The 22,678-nt window shown below is 45.2% G+C and overlaps 1 protein-coding gene and 1 long non-coding RNA gene across 2 annotated transcripts; one reads left to right on the top strand and one right to left on the bottom strand.

Moving 5' to 3' along the window:
* Positions 1–231: 231 nt before the first annotated feature.
* On the top strand, positions 232–17,415 carry ube2h (ubiquitin-conjugating enzyme E2H (UBC8 homolog, yeast)). The gene is made up of 7 exons (XM_076030185.1): positions 232–655; positions 10,569–10,645; positions 11,535–11,609; positions 11,719–11,758; positions 12,373–12,425; positions 13,790–13,918; positions 14,024–17,415. Exons 1-7 carry the CDS (start codon positions 603–605, stop codon positions 14,146–14,148), a joined length of 552 nt encoding a protein of 183 aa, XP_075886300.1. The 5' UTR covers positions 232–602; the 3' UTR covers positions 14,149–17,415.
* A 1,937-nt stretch (positions 17,416–19,352) lies between these two features.
* On the bottom strand, positions 19,353–21,080 carry LOC142890677 (uncharacterized). The gene is made up of 3 exons (XR_012927108.1): positions 20,929–21,080; positions 20,740–20,813; positions 19,353–20,289 (listed from the first exon to the last, which is right to left on the bottom strand). It is a non-coding gene; the product is annotated as an uncharacterized LOC142890677 (long non-coding RNA).
* Positions 21,081–22,678: the final 1,598 nt, after the last annotated feature.

The raw sequence follows: 22,678 nt of genomic DNA on the forward strand, positions 1-22,678 counted from the left end.
TGTGTGTGTGTGTGTGTGTGTGTGTGTGTGTGTGTGTGTGTGTGTGTGTGTGTGTGTGTGTTTCTGTCCAACACTATATGGGCGTGTCATTTACCTGTTGAGAGGATAGAATACAAGACAAAATCGAGATAGAGCCAGTACCATAGGGAGGAGAGCAAAGGAGAAAACTTGATAAACCTTCAGTATTTCCCCAAAACAGTTTTTGATGAGCTCCAACAACAGTTGCCTTGTGCGGACAAACGCCCGGTAGTGCGTAAATTCTCATTTCACCATGGACGTGGGGGGACAAAAACAACGATTTTGTTGGCAAAACTACAAAGAGAGCCACTTATTGTGACGTTTTTGTCGCATCATGATGACGTAGCACGCGGAGTGATCCTTGCTTGGTCAGAACGCTGAGAGGCAGTTAACGGTATAGGTCTACCGTTAGCCCTGGCTCTGATTAGGAGAGGAGACGAGGGACTGTGAAGACGTTTTGCGGCGAACATCCCACGAAAGCAAATGTTAACGTTCGGATAGTACAGTTTGCTAGAGTGTCTAGCGTTTTGGAGGAGCTAGCTCTCGGCGTATTTACTGGTGGCCTGCGGTGGAAACAGCAAAAAATGTCGTCTCCAAGTCCGGGCAAGAGGCGAATGGATACCGATGTGGTGAAACTGTATCCTTTACGAATATAAACAACAGCCTGGTAAATACTGTACGGTCATGTAAGTTACACACTAACGCATGCTAAGATGTGCTCTTAATGGATACACTGTGCTGATGCTTGCTACTGATACTGGTGACCCTAAGCAGAATAGACAGCGTTCATTGTGAATGACTGGGTTTTTTTTTTTTTTTTTTTTTTTTTTGTGTAAACAACATTTGCTAGCAAAGCCAAGTGTTAGCTATTTCTGTCCTGCGAACCTCCGGTCGCCCATTGGGACACCTGTATTGACTAATCACATCAGACCGATGCTCTGCAAGCTTATTTTTTTGTATGAATGGCTAACACGGCTTGTGCGTTGGAGATTGTTCCCCGTGTTGTGAAAAATGATTGCCACACCAGAGCAGACGCAGTCGTACTCTCGTCTTACATGATTGTCTTGTCGTGCTGTTGCTCCACTGACAGACCTGGCTGCTCCGGGCAACGTAAACAACGTGTGGCCTATGTTGGTTTCTTTGTCCAGTCTGTTATTGACAGTGGAGTAAAGTCTCTATAACACGTTGACACGGGGGCTTGTTTACATAACGTAAGGCTAACGTCAGTGTAAAAACGCTGCTGTCTTTTGTTCTGTTGTCACAAATCGTCGGCTGACGTCTTGCGCGGCGACCACTTTGGGCCTCGGCACTTTTTGGTCGGAAACTCGAGTTAAAGCCGAATGTTTTCCCCCTATTGCCAATTGAAACGGCTACCCTGCAAAGCTACCGAGTTGGTTGGCTTGGCTGCTGGTTTAATTTCAACATCAAAATGGCCACCTGATCTGTGTGTCTCACTGTACTCGAGTGTCTCCAAACGAACGTGTATATTTTTTTCCCCTCTTCCTAAACCGTCCACTCTTGTTTAGTTTCTTTTCGCGCATATCGGAATGCGAAGTGAGCGTGACAGCTGTCGGTGGAGTTGTCGAGCAGCTGTCCCGACCCTCACAGTCGTGTTTGTCCGTGTTACGCCTGAACTTGTGGCAGCATCAAGTTGACTCTGTTTGCTTCCCAACTTACTGGCGCAAACTCATTTCAAGCTTTGCGCCAGTGTGGCTGATTTCGCTCTGAAAGTGGGTTATGTCAACATTTGGCAGCGCAGTACGGTGTTCTGGAAGGAGGGCTTATCGGCCAGTAGTTTTGTTTTTGCCCCTGCACAGTAGAAAGACGGCTTAATGAACGGGGAGCGCGTGTTGGCGACCGGAAACCGCAGGAGGGACGGACTAAGAACAGCTGACGGGATGGCTGCAAAGAAGCTCAATCAAAAAATGGGGCTGAAACTCCCGTTGGTCAAAATAAACAGAAACACACGTGAACTGATCTTATCAGGGTCAACTGAGTTGTTTGAAACAAAACAGGTTGGGTGGTGGCAGAGGTTGCCAAACAACAGATTTCTTGGCTTGTAAACAAACTAATGAATGACATTATTTCAGTTGACTGATGCAGTGTTGATACTACGTTTGCATGCTATCACGTTACATTTAGAATGCCGGTGTTGCATAGATGTGACTGTGATTGCTAAATACAACCTGGTGGTGGTAAAAGCTAAAATACCTTGTAGCTTTTGGTGTCTGAGCCAGCGTACGCTCGCTGAAATGTGTGTGGGCTCGTGCAGCCGTGACAGAGGAGTAGTGAAGCAGACAGTATGTGTTTTGAGGACTGCAACACACACACACACACACACGAGCTTGCAGTACACCCCCTCTCTGTCTTGAGCTACCAGGACTGATGTGCAAGAGCAGGTTTTCTGCGTGCTCCATACAGTGACCCCAGTGAGTTTTTTATGATACTGTGGTTGAGCAGTGGTAGCAGGGGAGGTCACAAACCACAAACTGCCTGTTTGAACGCATAAGTATGCAATTCTCAGTCTTACCTCACCCTGCATGCAGAGCGAGTTGTTTTGTTTGTGAGCTGAAAAGATTTCAGGTTATTCATAAGAAAAAAAGGGGGGGGAAGGGGGGGTTCCCCCCGCTCGTCTCCCAAGAGCAAACTTGTAGAGACGGCCTCGTCTTTGTCCTCCGTAGCCCCCTGGCCCCCCACCAACCTCCACCCCACGTCTCTCGCCGCAACTACACCCCAAAACTCACACCGCCTTTATTTGAGACAGGAGCAGCTTCTTTCTCATGTACCGACACCGAGAGCCCCCTGCTCATTAATTCGGCGTCGCCGCCAGAGAGGTGAAAAATCTAGAGCGGGGACCATCAGGGACTTCATGGAAATGAATGTCGGAGTGACCTCAGCAGGAGTTACCTTGGGGTTTCTGAGCTTTGTCCTAAGACAGATCAATGAAGGCAAGCCTGATTTTGGCACCGACATGGTCATCGGAAGGTTGTTGTACTGAGGTTGTCCTAATTTCCAGATTGTTATGGTTCATTACTATCCCACGGGTGGCAGCGTTCCACCGTTAACTATCCAAAAATACTGTAAATCTCTTGAAAACACCCTATTCAGTCCTATGTTTACAGCCTGAAAATGCACTTTTTTTTAAAGGGCATTTTGTTAAAGTCAAACAGTGTTGAAGTTTCACAGATCTTCAGGTTCTTCGCTAGGATTCCCTGCTCGCACATTGTGTTTTGTCCTGCCGCTACGTCTGTCTATTCACCTTCGGTCCACCCTCTTTACAAATGCATTCTATCTGCAGTCCGTTAGCTGCTGGAATCTGAGCACAGGTAGATTACTAAAGGACTAATCCTTTTTCAGCTCTCTTCATGCCCAGCCTATTGATGCTACAACAAGAGAATAGTAACAAAAAAAGGAAACTAGTAGAATTATTTTGTCGTCCGAGAGAATGTGCACATTCCAGTCTCGTGTGTTCGTAACCCACTTGCCCACCGCATATCTCCACCAGTCCTGAGCCTCATGAGCTTTATCTGTGCCGTGCTCGGTGTGTAGGCCTCTTTGTGCCCTCGGAACATGACATCCGGGCAGCATCAGCAGTGAAGTCTATTGTGTTCCCCGTTTACAGAAGATCCCTCTGACCCACACACACACACACACACACTGCCAGGCCATGTCACACTGTTGCAGCTGCATCAATGCACCACAACAGCATTATTGCAGAACTGAACCAACTGGATGCCTGTTGTATGAAGGGAAGTAGCCAGTATGTCTGTTTTTGAGCGAGACACTGAATGGCTGGAAGCATGATGCTCTCATGACAAGAACAGGGAAATCTCTGGTCAGGTGATGAAGCTGCAGAAACCAACAGCAACATGTTTTTTTTTAGTACAACAAATGCTTAGCAGTGATGCAAAGCAGATGCCAAAAAGGTTGTCAGAAAACAGTTTTGTAATGTGCTGAGATCCAAGAGAGTTTTGTGTGTGTGTGTGTGTGTGTGTGTGTGTGTGTGTGTGTGTGTGTGTGTGTGTGTGTGTGTGTGTGTGTGTGTGTGTGTGTGTGTGTGTGTGTGTGTGTGTGTGCGCAAATGAACACGACTAACAAAAACAGAAAACAGATGTTTTCTAGGCAGTCAAATGACATGTTGTTGGGGTAGGAATCTACAGTAGGCCATATTTTGCAATGTCATATTACTCTTGTTTCCCTGTATTTAGCCTTGATTCGGTAATCTTTGACCGTGGTGTGATCCTAAAACCCAGTAATCCCTTTGTCTACTGTTGTTTATTATGGCTCCAGGTTAATATAAAACTTAATATAATAATAAAAAAAAACAACTCACTGACACTGCAGGGACTGTACACTCTGCCTTGTAATAGCATGGAACTAAGGAGGGATTTGTATAAGCCTTTGGAAAGTTGATAAAACACATAAGTTATGCATTGTACCTTGTTAAAAGCCATATGAACAACGCAATTATATTGACCAAACGTTTTTTCTCTCTCATGCTTTTTGTCTTAAAGCAACATAGTGTCTTGTTTCCAACTCTGAAACTACCACTGACTCCGTCTTTTTTTTTTTGTTTGTTTGTTTTTTTTTTTGTTTTGCTTCCAGTCTGGAAAGGAAAATTCAAAATCATCGAGGCCCAGTCGTTCTCCTGTTTATTCAGTGAGTGAGCATGAGTTAGCCTTGGGGTGGGATGGGGTCCTGACTTGTCTGCAGACAAGGCAGAGGTTTTGTTTTTTTCTCGTTAAAACCACCCTGCCTAACTGCTACCATAAAATGATTTACTTTATCGCAAGCAACACCAGAGGGATGATCCACATAGCACGTAGAATTTTCTTTCTTAAAAAAGAAAAGAAAAAGGAAAGACATCACATGAAAAGCATTTGTTTAGCTGCACTCCGGCTGCCAGTTTTGCACGTGCACACCAGCTCCGGCAAACTTTAAATCTTGTGCCAGGCGTCTCGCACAAAATGAGCGTCTGAGCCGTAAAGATGGTCATGTGACGTGTGCGCGTTCGGCCACTGATCCTCGGGACGGTGATAACCTCATGTTTATTAGACGCCAACCCGGAAGTATCAGAAGTGAATGGCAGTTCACTGCAGCACCAGACCTGACATTTTGGGGCTAAGAAAAAAAGTTTGATGCGTGACACCAACGCCTGTGCTAGTCTGGGTGCCCCCCCCCCCTTAATTGATTGCTCTGTTTTTGTGTGGAAGAATAGCATCTCATGAGGATCAGAGATTTGAGACCTAAACTGTATGTCCCACAGCAAGGCTTCCTGCACGCACAGCAGAGTCCCCGAGGAGAAGAAAAAACAGATGGAGTGAAGTTCCTCTCTTTGTTTCACATGATTTTATTTATTTATTTATTTTTGCTTCCTACTGACTCAGGGAGACTCGGCCTGCCTCTGCCACCTACATGCTGCCAAACTGATCATAAACCGGCCGCTACACCTTCAGCCGTACATCGCCTCGCCGGCCAGTGACCCTGAGCCCAGCTGTGCTGTATGTGTAAAGCAAAGAGAGCCTTATCAAAGCACAGCCCACACTACCCACACCCTGTTGGGCTGCTCCACTCGATCTGGTAATCTCCGTCTGTGCCTCTGTATCGGGGTGATAATATTAGCTGCTGGTATGTGTCCGTGTCTCTCTCTTCTTCTACACTGAAAATATTTCTGCACGATTGTGGTTTGGCAGATCTTATTTGTCCGGCTCTTCTTTGTGTCTTCCCTGCCCCGGCTCGTTTTTGGATCATTAGTCATAATTGATGTATGAATATGTGTGGTGTTCTTATGCATGCGTGCATGCATGCACACGCACAAATGCACAGATCTTGCACCAGTCCTGTAAATAGACAGAGGAAGGAGGAGTGGCTGAAGGATTGACGTTTGGTTGTGGTGGGTGGGCTCTCATGTGTAGCGGAGAAGACAAAGAACTGCGCCTGTGCGGTTCTGAGGCGCTCTTGCACTCACAGACACAGACACAGACACATGGTGTATCCAGGCCTGTATGGCAACCCAAACCCGCTCTGCATTGCAGGCTAAACTTAATGTTTTGTGGCAGAGGTTTACAAAAAAAATATTTTCAGGCTTGAGTATTGTTGTTGTGTTGAAAGGCAAAATGAACTCTTAGATGATGGTGATGTTTTTCTGTGTTATTCTTGTACGGCAGGTGTGGTCAAGCAGAAAACTGCCTTGTTCCACATTGCTGTTACATTTTAGTAGGTAGTTGTGGTCGTAGGTACCATGAAAGAAATTACAATAATTGTACTACATTATAAGCCTTTTCATTTGGCCTCTATGGGTTGTCAGTTTTTATCAGCCTAATATAATAAATTTGTATTTTTTAAACTTGCTATCACAGCAGTCTTTTCTGAGCTCGTTTGTAAGGCAGTTTCTTTGAAAGGTTAAGATTCACATAGCCTCTTTTGAAAAACTGATTTAAAAAAATATATATATTTTTTTAAAGGAGCCTGTTACATTTTCCCCCTTGCTATTATTTTGCGCTTTTACAAGCTTTTGTGCCTTGCACGATAATTCTTTTTGGTTTAAAACCTGCATAAAGGGACAGAAAGAGAGTGTGACTTTACGATCAATAAAACCAGGTAATACCGGGTGGAAAACATTATCCCAGCGTGAGCACGGGGAGGACAAGTTGGCCCGTGAGCTTGGCCACTGAGGGCTGAAGGCCCAAAACGCTGTTTTGTTTGGCATTGAACTCATTAAAGCGCACTCTCGCAGCAGCAACGCACCGATCGCTCGCCCGGTCAGCCTGCCATCGCAGAAAAGGTTGCTATAGTCGTCACTCTGCGTTTTCAGGCCCGCCAAGTGTAGCTGAGGTCAGGCAGCTGGGTTTGCGTGTCCTCAGACCCAAGTGTCACGGGTGAAAGGGGCTCGTCACCATCATGCTCCTCGCATTAAGTTCGAAAGGCTTTATTTGTAAATACAGGGCTGGAATGGAGTGGTTGGAGTGGGCTGGGAGAATTTGCGCTCACTTCTCGCAATCTGCCTCAAGTCCTCTGGCAGTCTGTGCTTGAATCTGCGCTTAAGTGGAGGAAGCCTACCTGACGCCTTCACCCCGAGGACAGAAGTCACTGTTTCCTGCCTTTCATCTGCAAGGCTGTCTGTCGACTGTCGCACAGCCTGCGAGGGAGAGAACAGGATGAAAGCGTGTTGGTCGGCTGCCTCGCGGTTCCTCATCTCTAAAATCACCTTTCTGCTCTTAAACAGTTTCCCCTGCTTTTTTTTCATTTGAAAAAGCTCGTCCAATCTTTATGTAACCATATTTTTCTTCTCACACCGTACAGCAGCGTAGCGTTTTCAAGTCAGCCCCAACTGGCCGGTACAAACGAAAACCTGTCAGCAGAGCACGAGCCGCCACCTTGTGTGAATGGGCAGAGAGCCATCTCATCCCCGTGAGACACGAGATTCAATTGTATGGCTGTTAAATGAGCCCAAAATCATTTTTTGTCCTCGCATCTGGTGCAGGATAATTTATCGCCGCATCCCTTTCAAGACACGTTACACTAAGTGTGTGACGATAGATTTTTGATTTCTTAGTCTTTCAGGACTGCTGTGCATCAGGGATAGACACCAGCCTGGCAGAAGTAAAGCAACGCGGTTTTTCGGCTAACGGCTACATTTTTGGCACAGAAAGTCTCAACTTGAAAAGTCTCGTTATTCTGCATTTGGAAGAAAAAAAAATAATGAGCTGTTGACAACCCCCAGTCACTGAAATCTGAAAGCACTTAAACCGTAGAGTTATCGTTCACATCTGTCAGGTCAGGTCAGGTCCAGGGACTGCTCTGGGTGCGCACACAGCTCGAACGATCATCGTCAGCTCAGAGTCCACTGCAGTGATGTCATGCTGCACATCCACAGATCGGCCCGTCTGCACGGCCAGATCAGCAGTCACAAGGCGGAGCTCCTCTCTCCCGCCGACCGCCCCTCCCCGCCTCCGTTTTGGCACAGCCCTCTCACGTTTCTTCAATTTAATTCTTCGGCAACTCTGCGTATCCTAATCCGCAGTTTCGGGCCTCTTCGGTTCACGCTGGATGACCTTATCCCTCCCTTCTCTTCCTTGTCGCAGCTGGCTACTGACAGGCCGGTGTCTTTCGGCTGTGCAGTCATTGTTTTCTGCAGCCTGGCACGTAGGCACTGCTGCCTGATGTTCATTTCTCCATGTGCTTTTGATCCTCTTACTGAAAAAAAAACAACAACAACAAACTTTCATTTCTTCAGGATGTCCTCTCTGTGACCCAGCGTTGGCTTGATGTCCTCGGGATGATTCACCTCGCTGACTTTGCTGGGATTATTTTAAAAGCTGGGGGTGTCGGCTGGTGGTCACTACTTGGCACGCTGCTTTTGAAATTGTTGAAATTGGCCCGACGACTCAGTTCGCGCTCTGCCGTGAAAGCTAAAAGGTGGAGCGAGCAGAGGCTCTGAGGCCGCATAAACAATTTACTTTTCTGAAGAGGGGGAATATCTGAGCCAAGCTGAACTGTGTGTGTCATTCTCCATCTTGTGTGTTTTCCACACTTAGAGAGAAGTTGGTCAGGATAGGATATATTTATCCAGGGTCAGACGGAGACAGTGGCCTCAAAAGACCAGAGAGGAAAGGAGACATGTCTGGACCACAGCTATAAATGCATTATATTTTATGTTTTATCGTGAGAAACAGCTACAAGTGAACATTTTAATTCTGTCCAACTATAGGGTTCACGGTCCTCCGGCAATAATGGTGCGCGCCTGTGTGCACTTCTGCACTGATTGGACTCTGCGTATCAGATTAGGTGTGTGTGTGTGTGTGTGTGTGTGTGTGTGTGTGTGTGTGTGTGTGTGTGTGTGTGTGTGTGTGTGCGCGCGCGCGCTTGTATAAAAGGATATTGGCCTGCTACTGTGCGCAGATTATGACTCTATAATCCAAGGTAGGGGGTTGGACAGATGAGCATTATGCTTTGAAAAGGGAGCAACTAAATGCTTGGCCTCAATCAAGAACTGTCCCCTTAATTACAGAGTACAGAGAGTTTAATTGACTTGTAGTTTGGCATCTCACTCATTCTGTTTTCTGGCATTGTAGCTTCTGGAAAAAAAAAAAAATCCTTGAACATATAGCCTGGAAGTTAATTTTGCCTTATTTGTTTTCAATACTTTTCTCCATTTTCTTATACGCTACCACTCAATAGTTTTATCACACCTTCTCATGCAATTTTTTTTTAACTTTACAACTCTGTACACTGCAGATAGATACTGAAGACATCAAATATATGAGCAGGATATTTATAATGATGCTTTAGAAGGGGCAAGGAGGCGCGGCTGTCTGGTGTGAATCTTAAGGGGATGATGGTTGGTGAGTTTGTTGGTTCACCTGCTGTTCCCCCACAGTCGATCCGCAGTCGCTGCTTCAAAATTGTCCGTCATCTAAATGTGAACAGATAAAACTGGAACAGATGAACCGTCACACGCGCACACCAGTCCAGTTCCTCCCCAGCGTGTCAGTCGGCCTAATCAGAGCTGAGTCATTGATCCATTAACAGTTTATCCCCCACGGTTCCCCACTCGCTGTAACATAACATACACAATCCTGACCATCCCCCCCCTCCGTCCTCTGCATTCCTTCCTTCGCGCACGTGGCCGCCCAGCCCGCACGTTTCCTCGCACCGCTTTCTTTTTAACTGTAGGGGTTGAACCCTGATGTTCTCCAGAAGGCAAACATGACTCTGGTCGTACTAGCGCGCTCTCCCGGTGAAGGTCGTCACTTTATTCTTCCCCCAGAAGTTGCGACGTCAGGACAGAGGGCCCCCCTTTCTTCTCCCTGCTCAGGCTGAGGGACACAGCGAGCAAAAGAAGTCCAGGGTTGACTTTTCTGTTTTATTCTGTGGATTTCACTGACCGAATGGAGACTCACACATCGTTGTGTCAGTCGTCTACAATCGCCACTTTTTCTGCGGTCTGTGGCACTGTCGGGGTTACATTAAAATCCTCTGCTCTATAATATATCGGTATATATCTGTAAAACGTTGAACTTGGAATGTTTTTTTGGACTTGGCTGACCCAAATTGAAAAATTGGGGTATTTAACAGCCTTTCAAAGGCAAATAAATATGAAATTTAAATAACCTCAAGGTTGGCTCAGTAGCCACAGCACAGAAAGTATGTCCGAGTTAGGTTTCTTGTTTGTCCCTCTTCGCTTGGCCTCACCCGCACCACCCCACCCCCGATTTCTATGAATAAATGTGCTCAGGCCCAGCGGAGGGATGCCAGTTCTGCTGCGTGTAATTGTGTGTTTTTTCATGGATTCTGTGCTTGTTGGTTCACAAGGGTTGCCAACGTTAGTGTCAACATAAAGGGACTAGTGTTCTCGTCCAGAGAGGTTAAGGCCGGGATGCCGACAGGTGGAAGGAGTGGCGACCTGATCCTGAAACTGATCTGAAGCTCGTGCAGAGCTGCTCCACTGCAGTCCGGGATAAAAATAAAAACCTGAAAATGGGTGTAAATGTTGCACTGTTCACGTTCATTTTTATACGGTCAGCAAGTTTCCTTAATCAGACTCACAGCATCGAGAGCAAACATGAAGTCACCATCCTGGGAGGACTCAACGAATTTGTAGTAAAGTTCTTTGGACCACAAGGAAGTAAGTGTTTCTCTTCTTTTTTTTATATATATATAACTAAAGATAAGCAGTGGTGACACTTAACAGTTTTTCAGCTCAGTTGGAATTCTCACCCAAAGTTTAATATAAACATTCAGTTTTGTCACATCGTCAACACCAAGGATTCCTCACTCGCCGTGATCTGAAAGGTCTTGATGCCAAGTCCACACACGCAGTCCCGAGGACAAGGCGGCACGGGAATCCAAGTCGTTCACTCATTGGAAGTGTTAAAGAGCGATTTGGCACAGCAGGCCAGGAATGTGAAATGGCTTCAAAACAGGCCTGAGGCCACAAAGTGTAAAGCAGCAGAGCCAGAGCTGGAGGGGAATCTGCCCAAGCAGCTCCACGAGCAGGAAATTCTCTTCTTTGTAAGCCGCTCTCAACATCTGTCACGGCAAAAAGAACACCGCCACTTAACACATCAGTAAAAAGAGGAAGTGGGCGTTTGACCCTGTTTATGACGTTGAAACTGGTGCCAAATAAAAAATTTTGCTCTGGCCCGTCGGCCGCTCTCAACGCCCGTGTTCACTCATTATGTGCACAGTTGGGTTTGGATCCAGCACATGAGGTTCCCGTTAGATGGTAGCTATTCTGGGGGAACATCGCACAACTCGCACAGCCCCACTGTCTGCCTCTTTGATGTCGGCGTGCTGCATGAAGCCACTTGGAAGTAGGGAATTCTCCAGTGCTGAAGTAGGTTACTGCATAAAATAATAAGAAGGGTATTGTGATGCTGATGTCTGCCGTTTGCCTTGGTCTGGTTGTAGATCTGGTCGCAGGGGGTGATCGAAGTAAACCTCAAGTGTGTAAAATATCCAACAGCAACACGCTCTCAGTAATTGTCCAATCTGTGTTTCCTCCTCACATCCAGCACCGTACGAAGGAGGCGTGTGGAAGGTGCGAGTAGATCTTCCCGACAAATATCCTTTCAAGTCACCGTCAATAGGTAGGAGCCCAGAAAAAAATGACACTGAAGAAATTTGCGCTTGTGCTTTCAGTTCCACGTGACTTTATAAATCATCTTTGTCTTCATTTTTGTCCCCCCTTTCTTATAGGATTCATGAACAAGATATTTCATCCAAACATTGATGAAGCGTAAGTTGGAATCCATGTTTATCAGCTTTTTGACTACAATGAAAGTACATAATTTGATAATTGTGTTGTAGTTTTTTTTTATTTTTTTTTTTACTTAGGAATATTTTGCCAAACTCTCTGTCTGGTGCATTCAAGCAGACCAGTCAGATTTGTTATTGTGCAGTTTAATTTTGCCCCGAGCCATTCAGCAGTAAAGCCAAATTGTTGTCCAAAAAAAAGCCCTCCATTGGAGTTTTAACACTATACACCGACTCTGAAAGTGAAGCACATTACTGATGAAACTACCACCAGACCACGTGTCAAAACTCAAGGCTGTCATGCTATGCGATCAGTGGGAGCGTGTTCGTCTGTTCGGCAGCAGTATCAGTTTCCTGGTTTTCCAGAGCTGGTGCTCTTCACCCTCATACCTGCCGCCTCCGTCCATTCAGAAAGCTAATGGGTGACAGATTGAAATGTTAATGAAAAAAGGGCCTGAATATAAATCTTTCCCCACATTGAAATACCTGCAGACCTTTCATAAATCGAATCTTAAGATGCGAAGCCCTGCACGCTCAAATATGCAACGTTACCTTTGGCCTTCACATTCTAACTCGTATTTCTTCTCCACTTCCCAGGTCAGGGACGGTGTGCTTAGACGTCATCAACCAGACATGGACAGCCCTTTACGGTGAGTAGCGCCGCGGCCTGCGCGCCCGTATCCAGTAACATCGCCCGCCGCGGATGCCTGCGATTACACGCAACGAACTTGACACGGTTGCCGCCTTCACCGTAAAGTTGCCTGCACGGCCGTTCGTGGGACATGTTGGGCTGTGGTGGTGCTGATGAGCAAAACGCCACTGCACCTAATCTGTTTAGCGAGGGGAGAGGGGAAGGCTAACTAGGTAATATCCTCACCCAGCACCGACCAGGGATGAGTTACTGCGTGTCGGCTGTCAGACACACGGACGTGTTTGCACACTATCGTTGCATCCGACTGTTATGACTTTTCATGAAAAAAAAAAAAGTGAAGATTTCACTTTATAACGTTCAGAAATCCCTTTCTTTCCTTCCTAACTCACTTACTAACTGTCGCCGCCACCAACCATGCAGCTCATCTGTCCCTTTATCCATTGATCATCGTCATCTTTTTTTTTTTTTTAAAGTTCTCGGAATGAGGGCGACCCTCATTTGCTATGATGCCGAAAGGACATATAAAATTAACAAACAGTACACGTTGAAAAATAGAAAAATAAAATGGTACTACAGGAACTAAAAGATTAAAAACAATAAGAACAATAAAATCCTTCAAACTTAAAGTAATTAAAAGGCTAAAGAACTTAAAACAGTTACATACTGTAAACAGGCGGTTTAATATAATGTTTCTAACATGTCTAAAAGGGATAAAAGTGCCTCAATTCAGATCGCGTTGCAAGATGTTCCAAGAGTTTGAAGCGCTGACACTAAAAGCAGTTTTTCCTGAGTGAGTCCTGGCATGTGGAACTTGGACAGCCATTCTCTCGTGTAGTCAGCCAACTTTATCATATAAAATCCAATGATGTGACATATAGCTATCACCTTTGATAAAGCAGATTGCGGAATGATAAACGGCATCTAAAGGCTTTAGGTGCAGTGGCAGATGCATGTCTACAGATCACATCACCACAGTCCAAGACTGACAGGAAAAACATTCAATCATTATTTTCCTACAAAACGGAGGAAAACTTGATGTGTTTCAATTGAGGGAGCCGATCTTTAGTTTGACATTGTTTGACAGTAGGATCCTCGTTTGAATGCGTTTCATTTTCTCTGATACAGTCAATCCTGGAACCCAGCAGGGTGGTAATTTGAGGGTTCCAGCCACTTTTAAAAAAGTACCAACTTCAAAATTCTGCCTCTGTTTGCACTTGAAATGCTGCCAAAAAAAAACCAATGTTCTGACAGACGTGAGGGAGAACAGGCAGCTGGTTCGCTCAGCTCATACATGACAGTACTGCGAGAAACAAACCAAAACAAACATACCTGCATTAACTCTTGCTCACTTTTCTCCCCCAGATCTGACCAACATCTTTGAGACGTTCCTGCCCCAGCTGCTGGCTTACCCCAACCCAATCGACCCCCTGAACGGAGACGCAGCCGCCATGTACCTTCACCGGCCAGAGCAGTACAAGCAGAAGATTAAAGGTGCGGCCTGGTGTGACATATGCCAGCATAATGAGTTCTTTTTTCTTTTTTTTATCCTTTCCAACTTCTCCTCTCTGACTCTGCGTTGTTTTTTTTCCTCGACAGAGTACATTCAGAAATATGCAACAGAGGAGGCCCTGAAGGAGCAGGAAGAGGGGGCAGGCGACTCTTCATCCGAAAGCTCCATGTCCGATTTCTCGGAAGACGAGGCCCAGGACATGGAGTTGTAGTGATAGGAGGGCCCCCCCATCCCACCGCCCCACCCCGCCCTCCTCCAAACCCCCCACCCCTCCCCCACAGAGACTATATTTGATTTCCTAACCATAAGAAAGCAGACTTATAATATTCATATTTAAGCAAGTTGATTTTTTTATTATTATTGTTATTATTATTATTATTATTATTATTATGATTATGATTATTATTATTATTACTACGACTAAACAAGAATTTTTATGGATATCTAGCCTTCGGTGTGTGACACCCCTCCCCCTCTGTAGCTGTTTCTTGCCAACGCAGACCTTTGCGATTGCTCTGGCGCCATCTCCCTGCCATACTCCACGTTGAAACGGTGCGCCACGTAGTCAGGAAAAAACACTTCCTTCCCATTTCTTTACTAGAGGTTTTAGGGTTTTTTGTTTTTTGTTTTGTTCGTTTTCGAAACAATCACACACACACACACACACACACACACACACACACACACACACACACACACACACACACACACACACACACACACACACACACGAGTGAAATGAATCCTTTCAATTGCCTCGATGCTAATTGATTCTGACCCACGCGATTCTCCGCTGCAGAGCCACCGCCAAGGTCTGGCTTGCCCCGCACGTGCAGCTTGACATAGTTGTTCATGTCGTCAGTGCAACAGACAGTGTTTATTAGGCAATCAGGAGCACAGCTTTGATGACAACTACAAAACAGTGTAGCGCCACCAGGTGGTAGATTGACTCTTCTTTTTTTTTTTAGCGACGCCTCAAAACATGCAAGTCCTTGTTTATTTTTGATATCATTTAACTTTCAATCGGCCACCTGTCTGTGAAGTACGTTTAATGTACAAAAAAGTCTTGTGAGAGAATGATGGACAATGCAGAGTGCATCATTTGTGTGACTCAGACAGTGAGTTGTTTTGAGGCGACTGTGGTCAGACTCACTCAGCAAGATGGGAAATGAAAAGAAAAGACCAGAGCTACCCTTTAACTATCCGACAATACACCATGTAGCTTGCACTAATATTAGGAGACACCGTTGAGACTTAGTTTTCAAATTCAAGGGGAAAAAAAACTATTATGATGCGTTTTTGTTAAAAGTGACAAGTGTGGTCGTATGTTTTTTCAATCAGATCTGAGAAAAGTGATTTGTCAAAGATTCAGGTGTCTGTCTCAGTTCTCCACACATTCCACCGTTGGCCCGTTTAATTCTCCTGCCACCGCATGTCCATAGTGTTGATCTGATCTGTGGCATCAGTCCGAGCAGTTTATTAGAAGCCCATCTCAAATGAAGAGTCTCGCATGATAGTCAGATGTGTAGCATTTGTTTTCTGTACCCTCTACAGGAATTTGACATTTGGAAAATATGTACAGATCTAAAAAAAAGAAAATTTGAAAATGATTATATAGTGTGGCAGGTTGAGATGTAAATCCTTGATCTGTGAGAAAAGATGGCAATCGCACCTTTTGTTCTTTTGGCTGCTTTTCCGCTTTCAATGTTTTTTTTTTTGTTTTGTTTTTTTATAAATTTTTTTAGATTTGTCTATTTTTTGTGTGATGGTGGGGGTCTACACATTTGGATTGTTCTAGTTGTATTTTGTTTTTGTTTTTTAATGTACAGCATCTACCTTGTATAGCGATGAGACGCCTCTCTGTATCCACCCGATGGTTCAGCGGTTGAACTCAGACGCACTGAGGAAGCGTCACTTCAGCTTGAGGCTCGCGCAACAGTCAGACTACCTAGAAAACCAGAAGAACAGCGTGCCGCATTAAGAATCAGCTGATTGTCAATCCAAAATCCCACTCGGGGGGTGGGGGTGGAGCGGAGTGGTCAGCTATCACCTCTGATTTTCACTCCCTTCCTCTGTGCCTCGCAACAAAAGGAAGAACCCCCCCCCCCCCCAACTCCGCACTCTCCCAATAAGAAATAAAAACAGCACGTTTCAAACAAAAAAAAAGCCATGAAGGTGGAAAATAACTCAAAGAGCACATTTTTTCTACCCATGCTTCACTCATCTTCTTCCTGCAATTCAGTCCCGTGCCATTTCACCCCCCCCCCCCCTTTTTTTTTTTTTGTTACAGAAAAAAAAGGAATGACCCCCTTCCATGTATTAGAACTAGCATAGGATTGTTAATGACGTTTATGGCTCAGGTTTTTTGAACTCCAGCTCGGTCGTGTCTTGCATGGCGATTCACATTTTTACACCCGGCGAGCGTGTTGGAAGGATGAGAATTGTGCAAAACATTCGTTAGACCGTGTCTATTTTCTTCAAGTTCAACTAAAGCATTTTGCTTCTTTGGCTGTGTCGCAGATAGACTTAGATAGCTAGGTACACTTAGCCCGACGGCGCGTTCACTGCTCACCCCGATTTTCTTTAGTTGGCGTCTGTTGTGTGGTTAATCTGTAAGATGCTCCATAGACATGCCTGCTCGTGGACTCAAGAGTTGTACAGCTGTGTGAGTGATTGCAAACTGGGGTGATGTTTGACTTTTAGTGAGCCTAAACTAACTGTAGTTGGGGGGAGGGGTGTGTGAATCGGCTTATTTTCTGGAAAACAAAAAATCAAAACAAACACATTACAAACATTTGCTGCATTTGTGTGCAGACAATTCCTTGGATGATGTTTTTTTTTTTTTTTTTATCGTATTTTTTTTTTTTTAAGTTTCTCTCCTTTGTCCGACGAGTTTGACAGTCTGATACAAACCCTGAGGACGTTCTGAATGTTTGCTCAGGGTTCGCCTCCGGCGGGACGCAGCCATTTTAACTGTTTGCAGCAGAGAGGCGACACATTATTAGAGGCAGTATAAACGCAGTGTGAATGTTTTACATGGTTTCTGTTGACGTTTCGGGATCCACATGGCCTCAGACACCACATATTGTTTGCCAATCCCCTGTCCCGACAATTGGTTCTTGGTTTTTTTTGCCCCTCCCTGTGCTGCCTATAAATGTGTATTTATTCATTTCAAAAGACTTTTTGTTTTTAATATTGGTCATCATGCGCTACTGTTGTGATCTATAATCCAACTAAATTATCACACTGATCAGCTGTTTTTTTGTTTTTTTAAGTGAAGATAGGATTTTTTTTTGTTTGTTTAACTGTGCAATGTGCAGTATGTCTGAGTCAAAATTGTAATAAAACAGCACATCAAGATGTTTGCGGTGCAACGGGACATTTTTTCCCTCCAGAAACACATCTCTGGCTTTTGGTTTTCCAGTATTTTTTTTTTTTTTTTCTCCTGCCGGGCAATAAATAAAATGAAACTTTGGAATGCGGTGTTTTTCTGGTGAACTAAACCCCAATGTGATTCATTATTTTTAAGCCTTTTCTTCAAATTGAATATCTAAATTATTTTTAAATCTTGAGGGATAAAATAAAATAAATATTTTATCTAATGTGCCCTGCCGGGCTTCCTTCCCTTCACTTCTTCTGCATTAAGGTCACAGATGTACATATTAATAGGGGAGAGAAAGTCCAGCACCGTTCCTCATTCGCACCTGCAGCCAGGCAAACGGACTGTTGTATCATTGAATCCACAGACGGGACTTTCGGGGCACGCTCTCTGTTTTATCAGCACAGGTGCAGAGTCGGGGCCCTGATGCTGTAATGCCCCCAACAACCCTTCGTGTTGACTGTGGCCCCACTGTGTGCACTTGCATGCTTCCGATGTGAAGTAGAGGTTTGGTGCACATCTCCCTTGTTCTTTTTTTTGTTTCCTTTTTCTTTTCCCCCTTTTCATGTCAATTTGTGCCCTGTGTCGCACAACAGGGCATTTTAGCACACACACAGACACACACTGCATGATAAAAGATTGCAGATTTTTTTTATAGAAATGATGTGTTTGTTACCTAGTGTGTGATACGTCAGTCAAAAGGGTTGTTTTAGAGAAGGCCATCCTTGGTCTGATTTCTTTTTTTTTTCTTGCCCTTCTCCTGTTTTCTTTTCTTTGCATTGTGAAGTGGGCATGCTTGTCAAACAGACAAAATGCTCTATTAATAGGCTTATAACCTCATGAATAGTTGTGTAAAAGAAAACTGTTATAACTTCTTTTTTTAATAAAAACATTCAATGTGTATAAATGGCCTGTGTCGGACGTGAATGATATAAACATTTTGTTTTTTTTATTGACCTTTATTTATACAAGCTAAAAACGTCATTGAGACCCAGGGTCTCATTTACAAGAGGGACCTGTTTTGGGGGGTAGGGGCCAGGGGGTGGGCACTATAGAAAGTTACAAACAAACAAGGCATACAGACATGAAGGCACCCTGTACATTGAGGTGTGACATATTGAGACCTGCATCGACAGGTTACTCTCGTATCCCTGCAGGATTTTAAATCAATCAAGTTACTTTTGCACATGAGACCTGTATGCTTCCCAAACCAAGTTCTCTGAACACCAATGAACTGCCTTATTTGGCAACTGAGACCTCCCCAAAATAAAATTCTCCTTACACTCATGCAGTACTCGCTTCTCCACAGGGTGGCAGTGTGGCCCTTTTGTCCTGTGTGGAGACTCTCCTCCTGCAGGCCTCACTCAGCACATACAATATGAGCTACTGTGTGCTTTGGTGGTGGGGCAGTGAAACCTGAGAATTAGGTTAGTGCTTCCGTTCGGTGGACAAACGGCACTGGTCACTGGGTTTCACTGCAAAGTTTACTCTGAAACTTTAGCTTTAGTCTTCAGTGTGAGTGTTTTACACCCAGAAATTCTGTGTCTTGATCAGAATCAAGAAGCTTAATGTCAAATCTTCCTTGCTAATAAGCGTTACTGGCTAAGGCCTGCAGTTTTACAGAGAGCCAAGTGAGGGCGCAGCCTCATCTTCCTACGTGCATCCTGAACTGAAACCCTCCCGCCCTCCTTCCCCTGCTCTGCATAATCACAGCAGGAGAAAAATAAATTCTGTGACATAAGGCTGCTTAATCCCCTCTTCTCTGAAAAATGTATTCTGTCACGCAGCAATCTGCTCTCCGCTCAGTGTCCGTCTTCATTTCTACAGCGGTGCAGGGGACATGGCATGAGGTGTTTTGATTTAAAAAACAAAACAAAAAAAAGCAGCACTGATTACGTGTTTTCGTGCTATATTAGTAATACAGCAAAATCTAACAAAGTTATTCTAAAAACAAAAAAACACAAGTCATGTGTTTCACATGACTTGTGTTTTTTTGTGTGCATCCAACTACACCACATGTCAAAAAGAAGGAGTGCTTCAGGAACACATTTTAAATAAAATTTTCATCAAAGAAAAATTGATGTCATCCCTCACATAGACAAACAAATTTCTGCTGTGACAGGTGCCGTGATGCAGCAACAACTTTGCAGCATAATGGAGGCAGCTTCACTGCCGCCGTCCATCAGTATGAGTGAAGCACCGGGCCCCCCCGCCCCATCTCCCACTGCTGCTGCTGCTGCCCGCCCCCTGCATCAAAAAACGGCACTGCAGGTTACAGGGAGGGAGGGAGGGAGGGTGGGAGAGGACGAGGCTATCTGTTTCCACGCCGCCCTGACCTCCGGGAGGCCGGCAACCTGAGAATCTCAATGAAATATTTAAAAGCCCTGCTTCTTATCTGCAGTGCGTTGGTCAGGAGGCACAGCAGCGCAAGGCATAATGACGTAATGCCAGCAGCCCCATTGGTCCGTGCCAGGCGAGGGTGGTCAGCTGACCCTCGGCTGCTGCTGTTGGCCTTTTAAGGCAAGATGATGCCCCGAGGCTCCACATTAGAGTCTCGTCTGCTGCGAGTTATGATCAATCATTGCTGGCGGCTGCGTTTTCCAGCCAAACCTTCAGGCACTGAAACTATACACTCAGTCTGTTGCTGACATCAACTGTCTCAGTGAAACTCAATGTAAACTGATGTCGTGGCCTCACGCCTCCTTTCATAGAATGTGGCCTTTACCAATCCAGGAGGCAATCAGAATGCTTAAATGTTGTTATTCTTCGCCCCCTGCAGTGTTTCTTTTTCCTTCTTTCTGAATTCCACTCAAGGATGACAGCCTCTGTCAATCAATCAGTCTGGTTTTGACAAGCCTGCAGGCCGTGTGTCGGGTTTCTCAAGCCGGTGGCAGGCAGTGGAGGGTTAGTCTCCGGTTACAAGCTGGCAAAGCACGACAGGTTTGGGGTGAAGTGAAGGTGCTGCTGCTGCTGCTGTAGGAAGAGGAGGAGTGTTTACTAATGGATGACCCACTAACTAGTAGGCCACCACACAGACAGACATCTAGGAGCTGTGCTGTGACGGAGGGCTGAGGGCAGCTGACAGAAGAGAAAGGATGGTGGTGGTGGTGGAGGTTGTAGTGGTGGAGTCTGTGCTATAGGGACCTCGATGGCCAAAATGTTTTCATCATGTTGGAAGTTTTCACCCCAACTCTGCCTTTTCAAACAGCCAGTACACAATAGTGTAGCAGCAGTCCATGGCCCAAATGAATAACACAAACGAAATGAGCCCAATCTCAACCGGCGCAAGAGTACTTGTATTCTATTCAGCACCGTGAGCATTACAATTACAATACTCGTTTCCGTTCATATATTACTCACTCTTCTCCGCTATATACACACACACACACCAATTCATACGATTTAGTTATCTTCGATACATACCTGACCGTCGATCAAGGTTGCTGGTCAAACTCGGTGGCGGCATTTTTCAGTCCCTCCGTCGGATTGCAAGCACGCTAATAACACATCACAGGGGGGGGGGAAGAAACAACAATGATAAGGGTGCTGCCAATTTATGAAAGAATGAATCCATGCATGATCGAAAAGAGGAACACCGAAGCCTAAACGTACCGTGCCGACCCACGAACCGAACACTTCCTGGTCAGCGCTGCTTCCGGCGGAAAAGAAAACAAAATCCTGGCACAGATAAACGACGCCAATGGACCCAAAGTGCAGCCAGACACACACTCCCACCGCGAGACATGTCATGATGAGCAGCAAATCATATATAATATCTTTGAACACAGTACATCAATGATCAATGGCCTGCGTCCACCACCTTTACATGGCCTTAAATCCCTCTTCATTTTTAATCATTCTGTTTAACGAATATCATTGTCGTTCTGGACATCAGAAAAACCAAACAATGTACCTTGTTTATTTTTAGCGCATTAATCTAAAAAAATAATAATAAAAAAAAACGTTTACAACTATAATATTTTTTTTCTTGTAATTACCACTGGTTAATTTAAATGTTCCATTTTTGTCCACACACCCTAACCCAACACATTCAGCTTCATTCTGGACTTTGCTTTCACCGAAAGGCGACTTGCGACTTTTATTTACTTGTCCCACAAATATGTTCCACACATTATGTTTGAATTATTTTTTTAAACACATTAATACTGACATAATTTATTCGGACAAAGACTCTCTCAAAGACATTTTCTTTTCTTTTTTTTCCAGAATGTCGGGTAAATTGATATCTGTGGTCTCCATTTTCCTTCACTTTGTGGAGCAGCAGACTGAATCTTACCACATTATTATTTCATCCGGCGTCCTATCAGGTGGCCCTGTCAGCGACCCACGCACGCCGTCCACCCGATCCGCGCGCTTGGCGCGACGTAGCGCGCGCGCGACCAAATGAAGCTTTTAAAATATTGATCGCGCGGGGTTAACGCCTTGCGCCTCCACGCACGGATGATCGTGGACTCTGGTTTCGCCGTTTCCAGGTGGAGACCACGCGTCAAGGTAGGGTTGGGGGTGCGGGGGGTGATGGGGTGGAGGTAGTAGGTCTTCGGTTCGGCGGACGCAGCGCGTCTGCGGATTGATTTCACTGTCGCTGTCCACCCCTGAAAAGAGTGGTAACCAAACCGGGGCCCAGCACCTCTAAATATTACAGGAGTTTTATCCACCTGTGGCTATCTGCCTAATTATCAACAGCAGGTAAATGGACTCTGCCACCTGAGATGAGGATGGCTGGTACTTGCTTCGTATATTAGGCGCCCCTGTCCAGATCCCAGGACATGTGTCCCCTCTGCAGTGGTCCTTCTGCAGCAGCAGCAGCAGCAGAGGAGGAGGATGGGGGAGCCACACGGAGGCCCTGGGAAGGCCCCTGTGAGAGCTGCTGAGGCCTGTGAGGACCCATTGCCAGCACCATGACAGGTTGTATGAGCTTAATTGACCCTATAGCTGCAGAGAGGACTCCTAAAATACAGACGTGCATGTGTGATGACCAAATATGATGTTGGGAAGACGCCTATAACCGTTTGTATTTCTACACACCATCTGCTCCTAGAGGGAATATCGCACATTTTACGCAAGTCTGCAGTGCATGCAGTAACTAGTGTGGTGTAGAGTTTTTAAAGAGGTGAGATGGGGTGGGGGTGCAGTGTTTGATAATCATTAGCCATCTGGACACCATCATTTGATCCTGCGGCATCTCCAGCTTTCAACCCTGGAGCTTCTGTAGCATCAGGGGACTCCAGCTAATCCCTGGGAGGGGGCTGGGAAAAAAGCTGAGCCTGGTGTCATATTTTATTCTTTAAAAAAAAATGAAAAAAAGAATATGTTTTAGCTGAACAATTATAGATTATATGTA

Source organism: Nelusetta ayraudi, unplaced genomic scaffold (assembly GCF_046127955.1).
Source record: "Nelusetta ayraudi isolate G7.1 ecotype Tasmania unplaced genomic scaffold, CSIRO-AGI_Nayr_v1 ptg000027l, whole genome shotgun sequence".
NCBI lineage: Eukaryota > Metazoa > Chordata > Actinopteri > Tetraodontiformes > Monacanthidae > Nelusetta > Nelusetta ayraudi.

Bases quoted from the DNA above. Each gene is read 5' to 3' on its own strand.
- ube2h (XM_076030185.1), top strand. From the start codon at position 603: ATGTCGTCTCCAAGTCCGGGCAAGAGGCGAATGGATACCGATGTGGTG. The intron at 12,426-13,789 runs GTGAGTAGCGCC...TTTCTCCCCCAG, and splicing joins GACATGGACAGCCCTTTACG to ATCTGACCAACATCTTTGAG. The intron at 13,919-14,023 runs GTGCGGCCTGGT...TTTCCTCGACAG, and splicing joins GTACAAGCAGAAGATTAAAG to AGTACATTCAGAAATATGCA.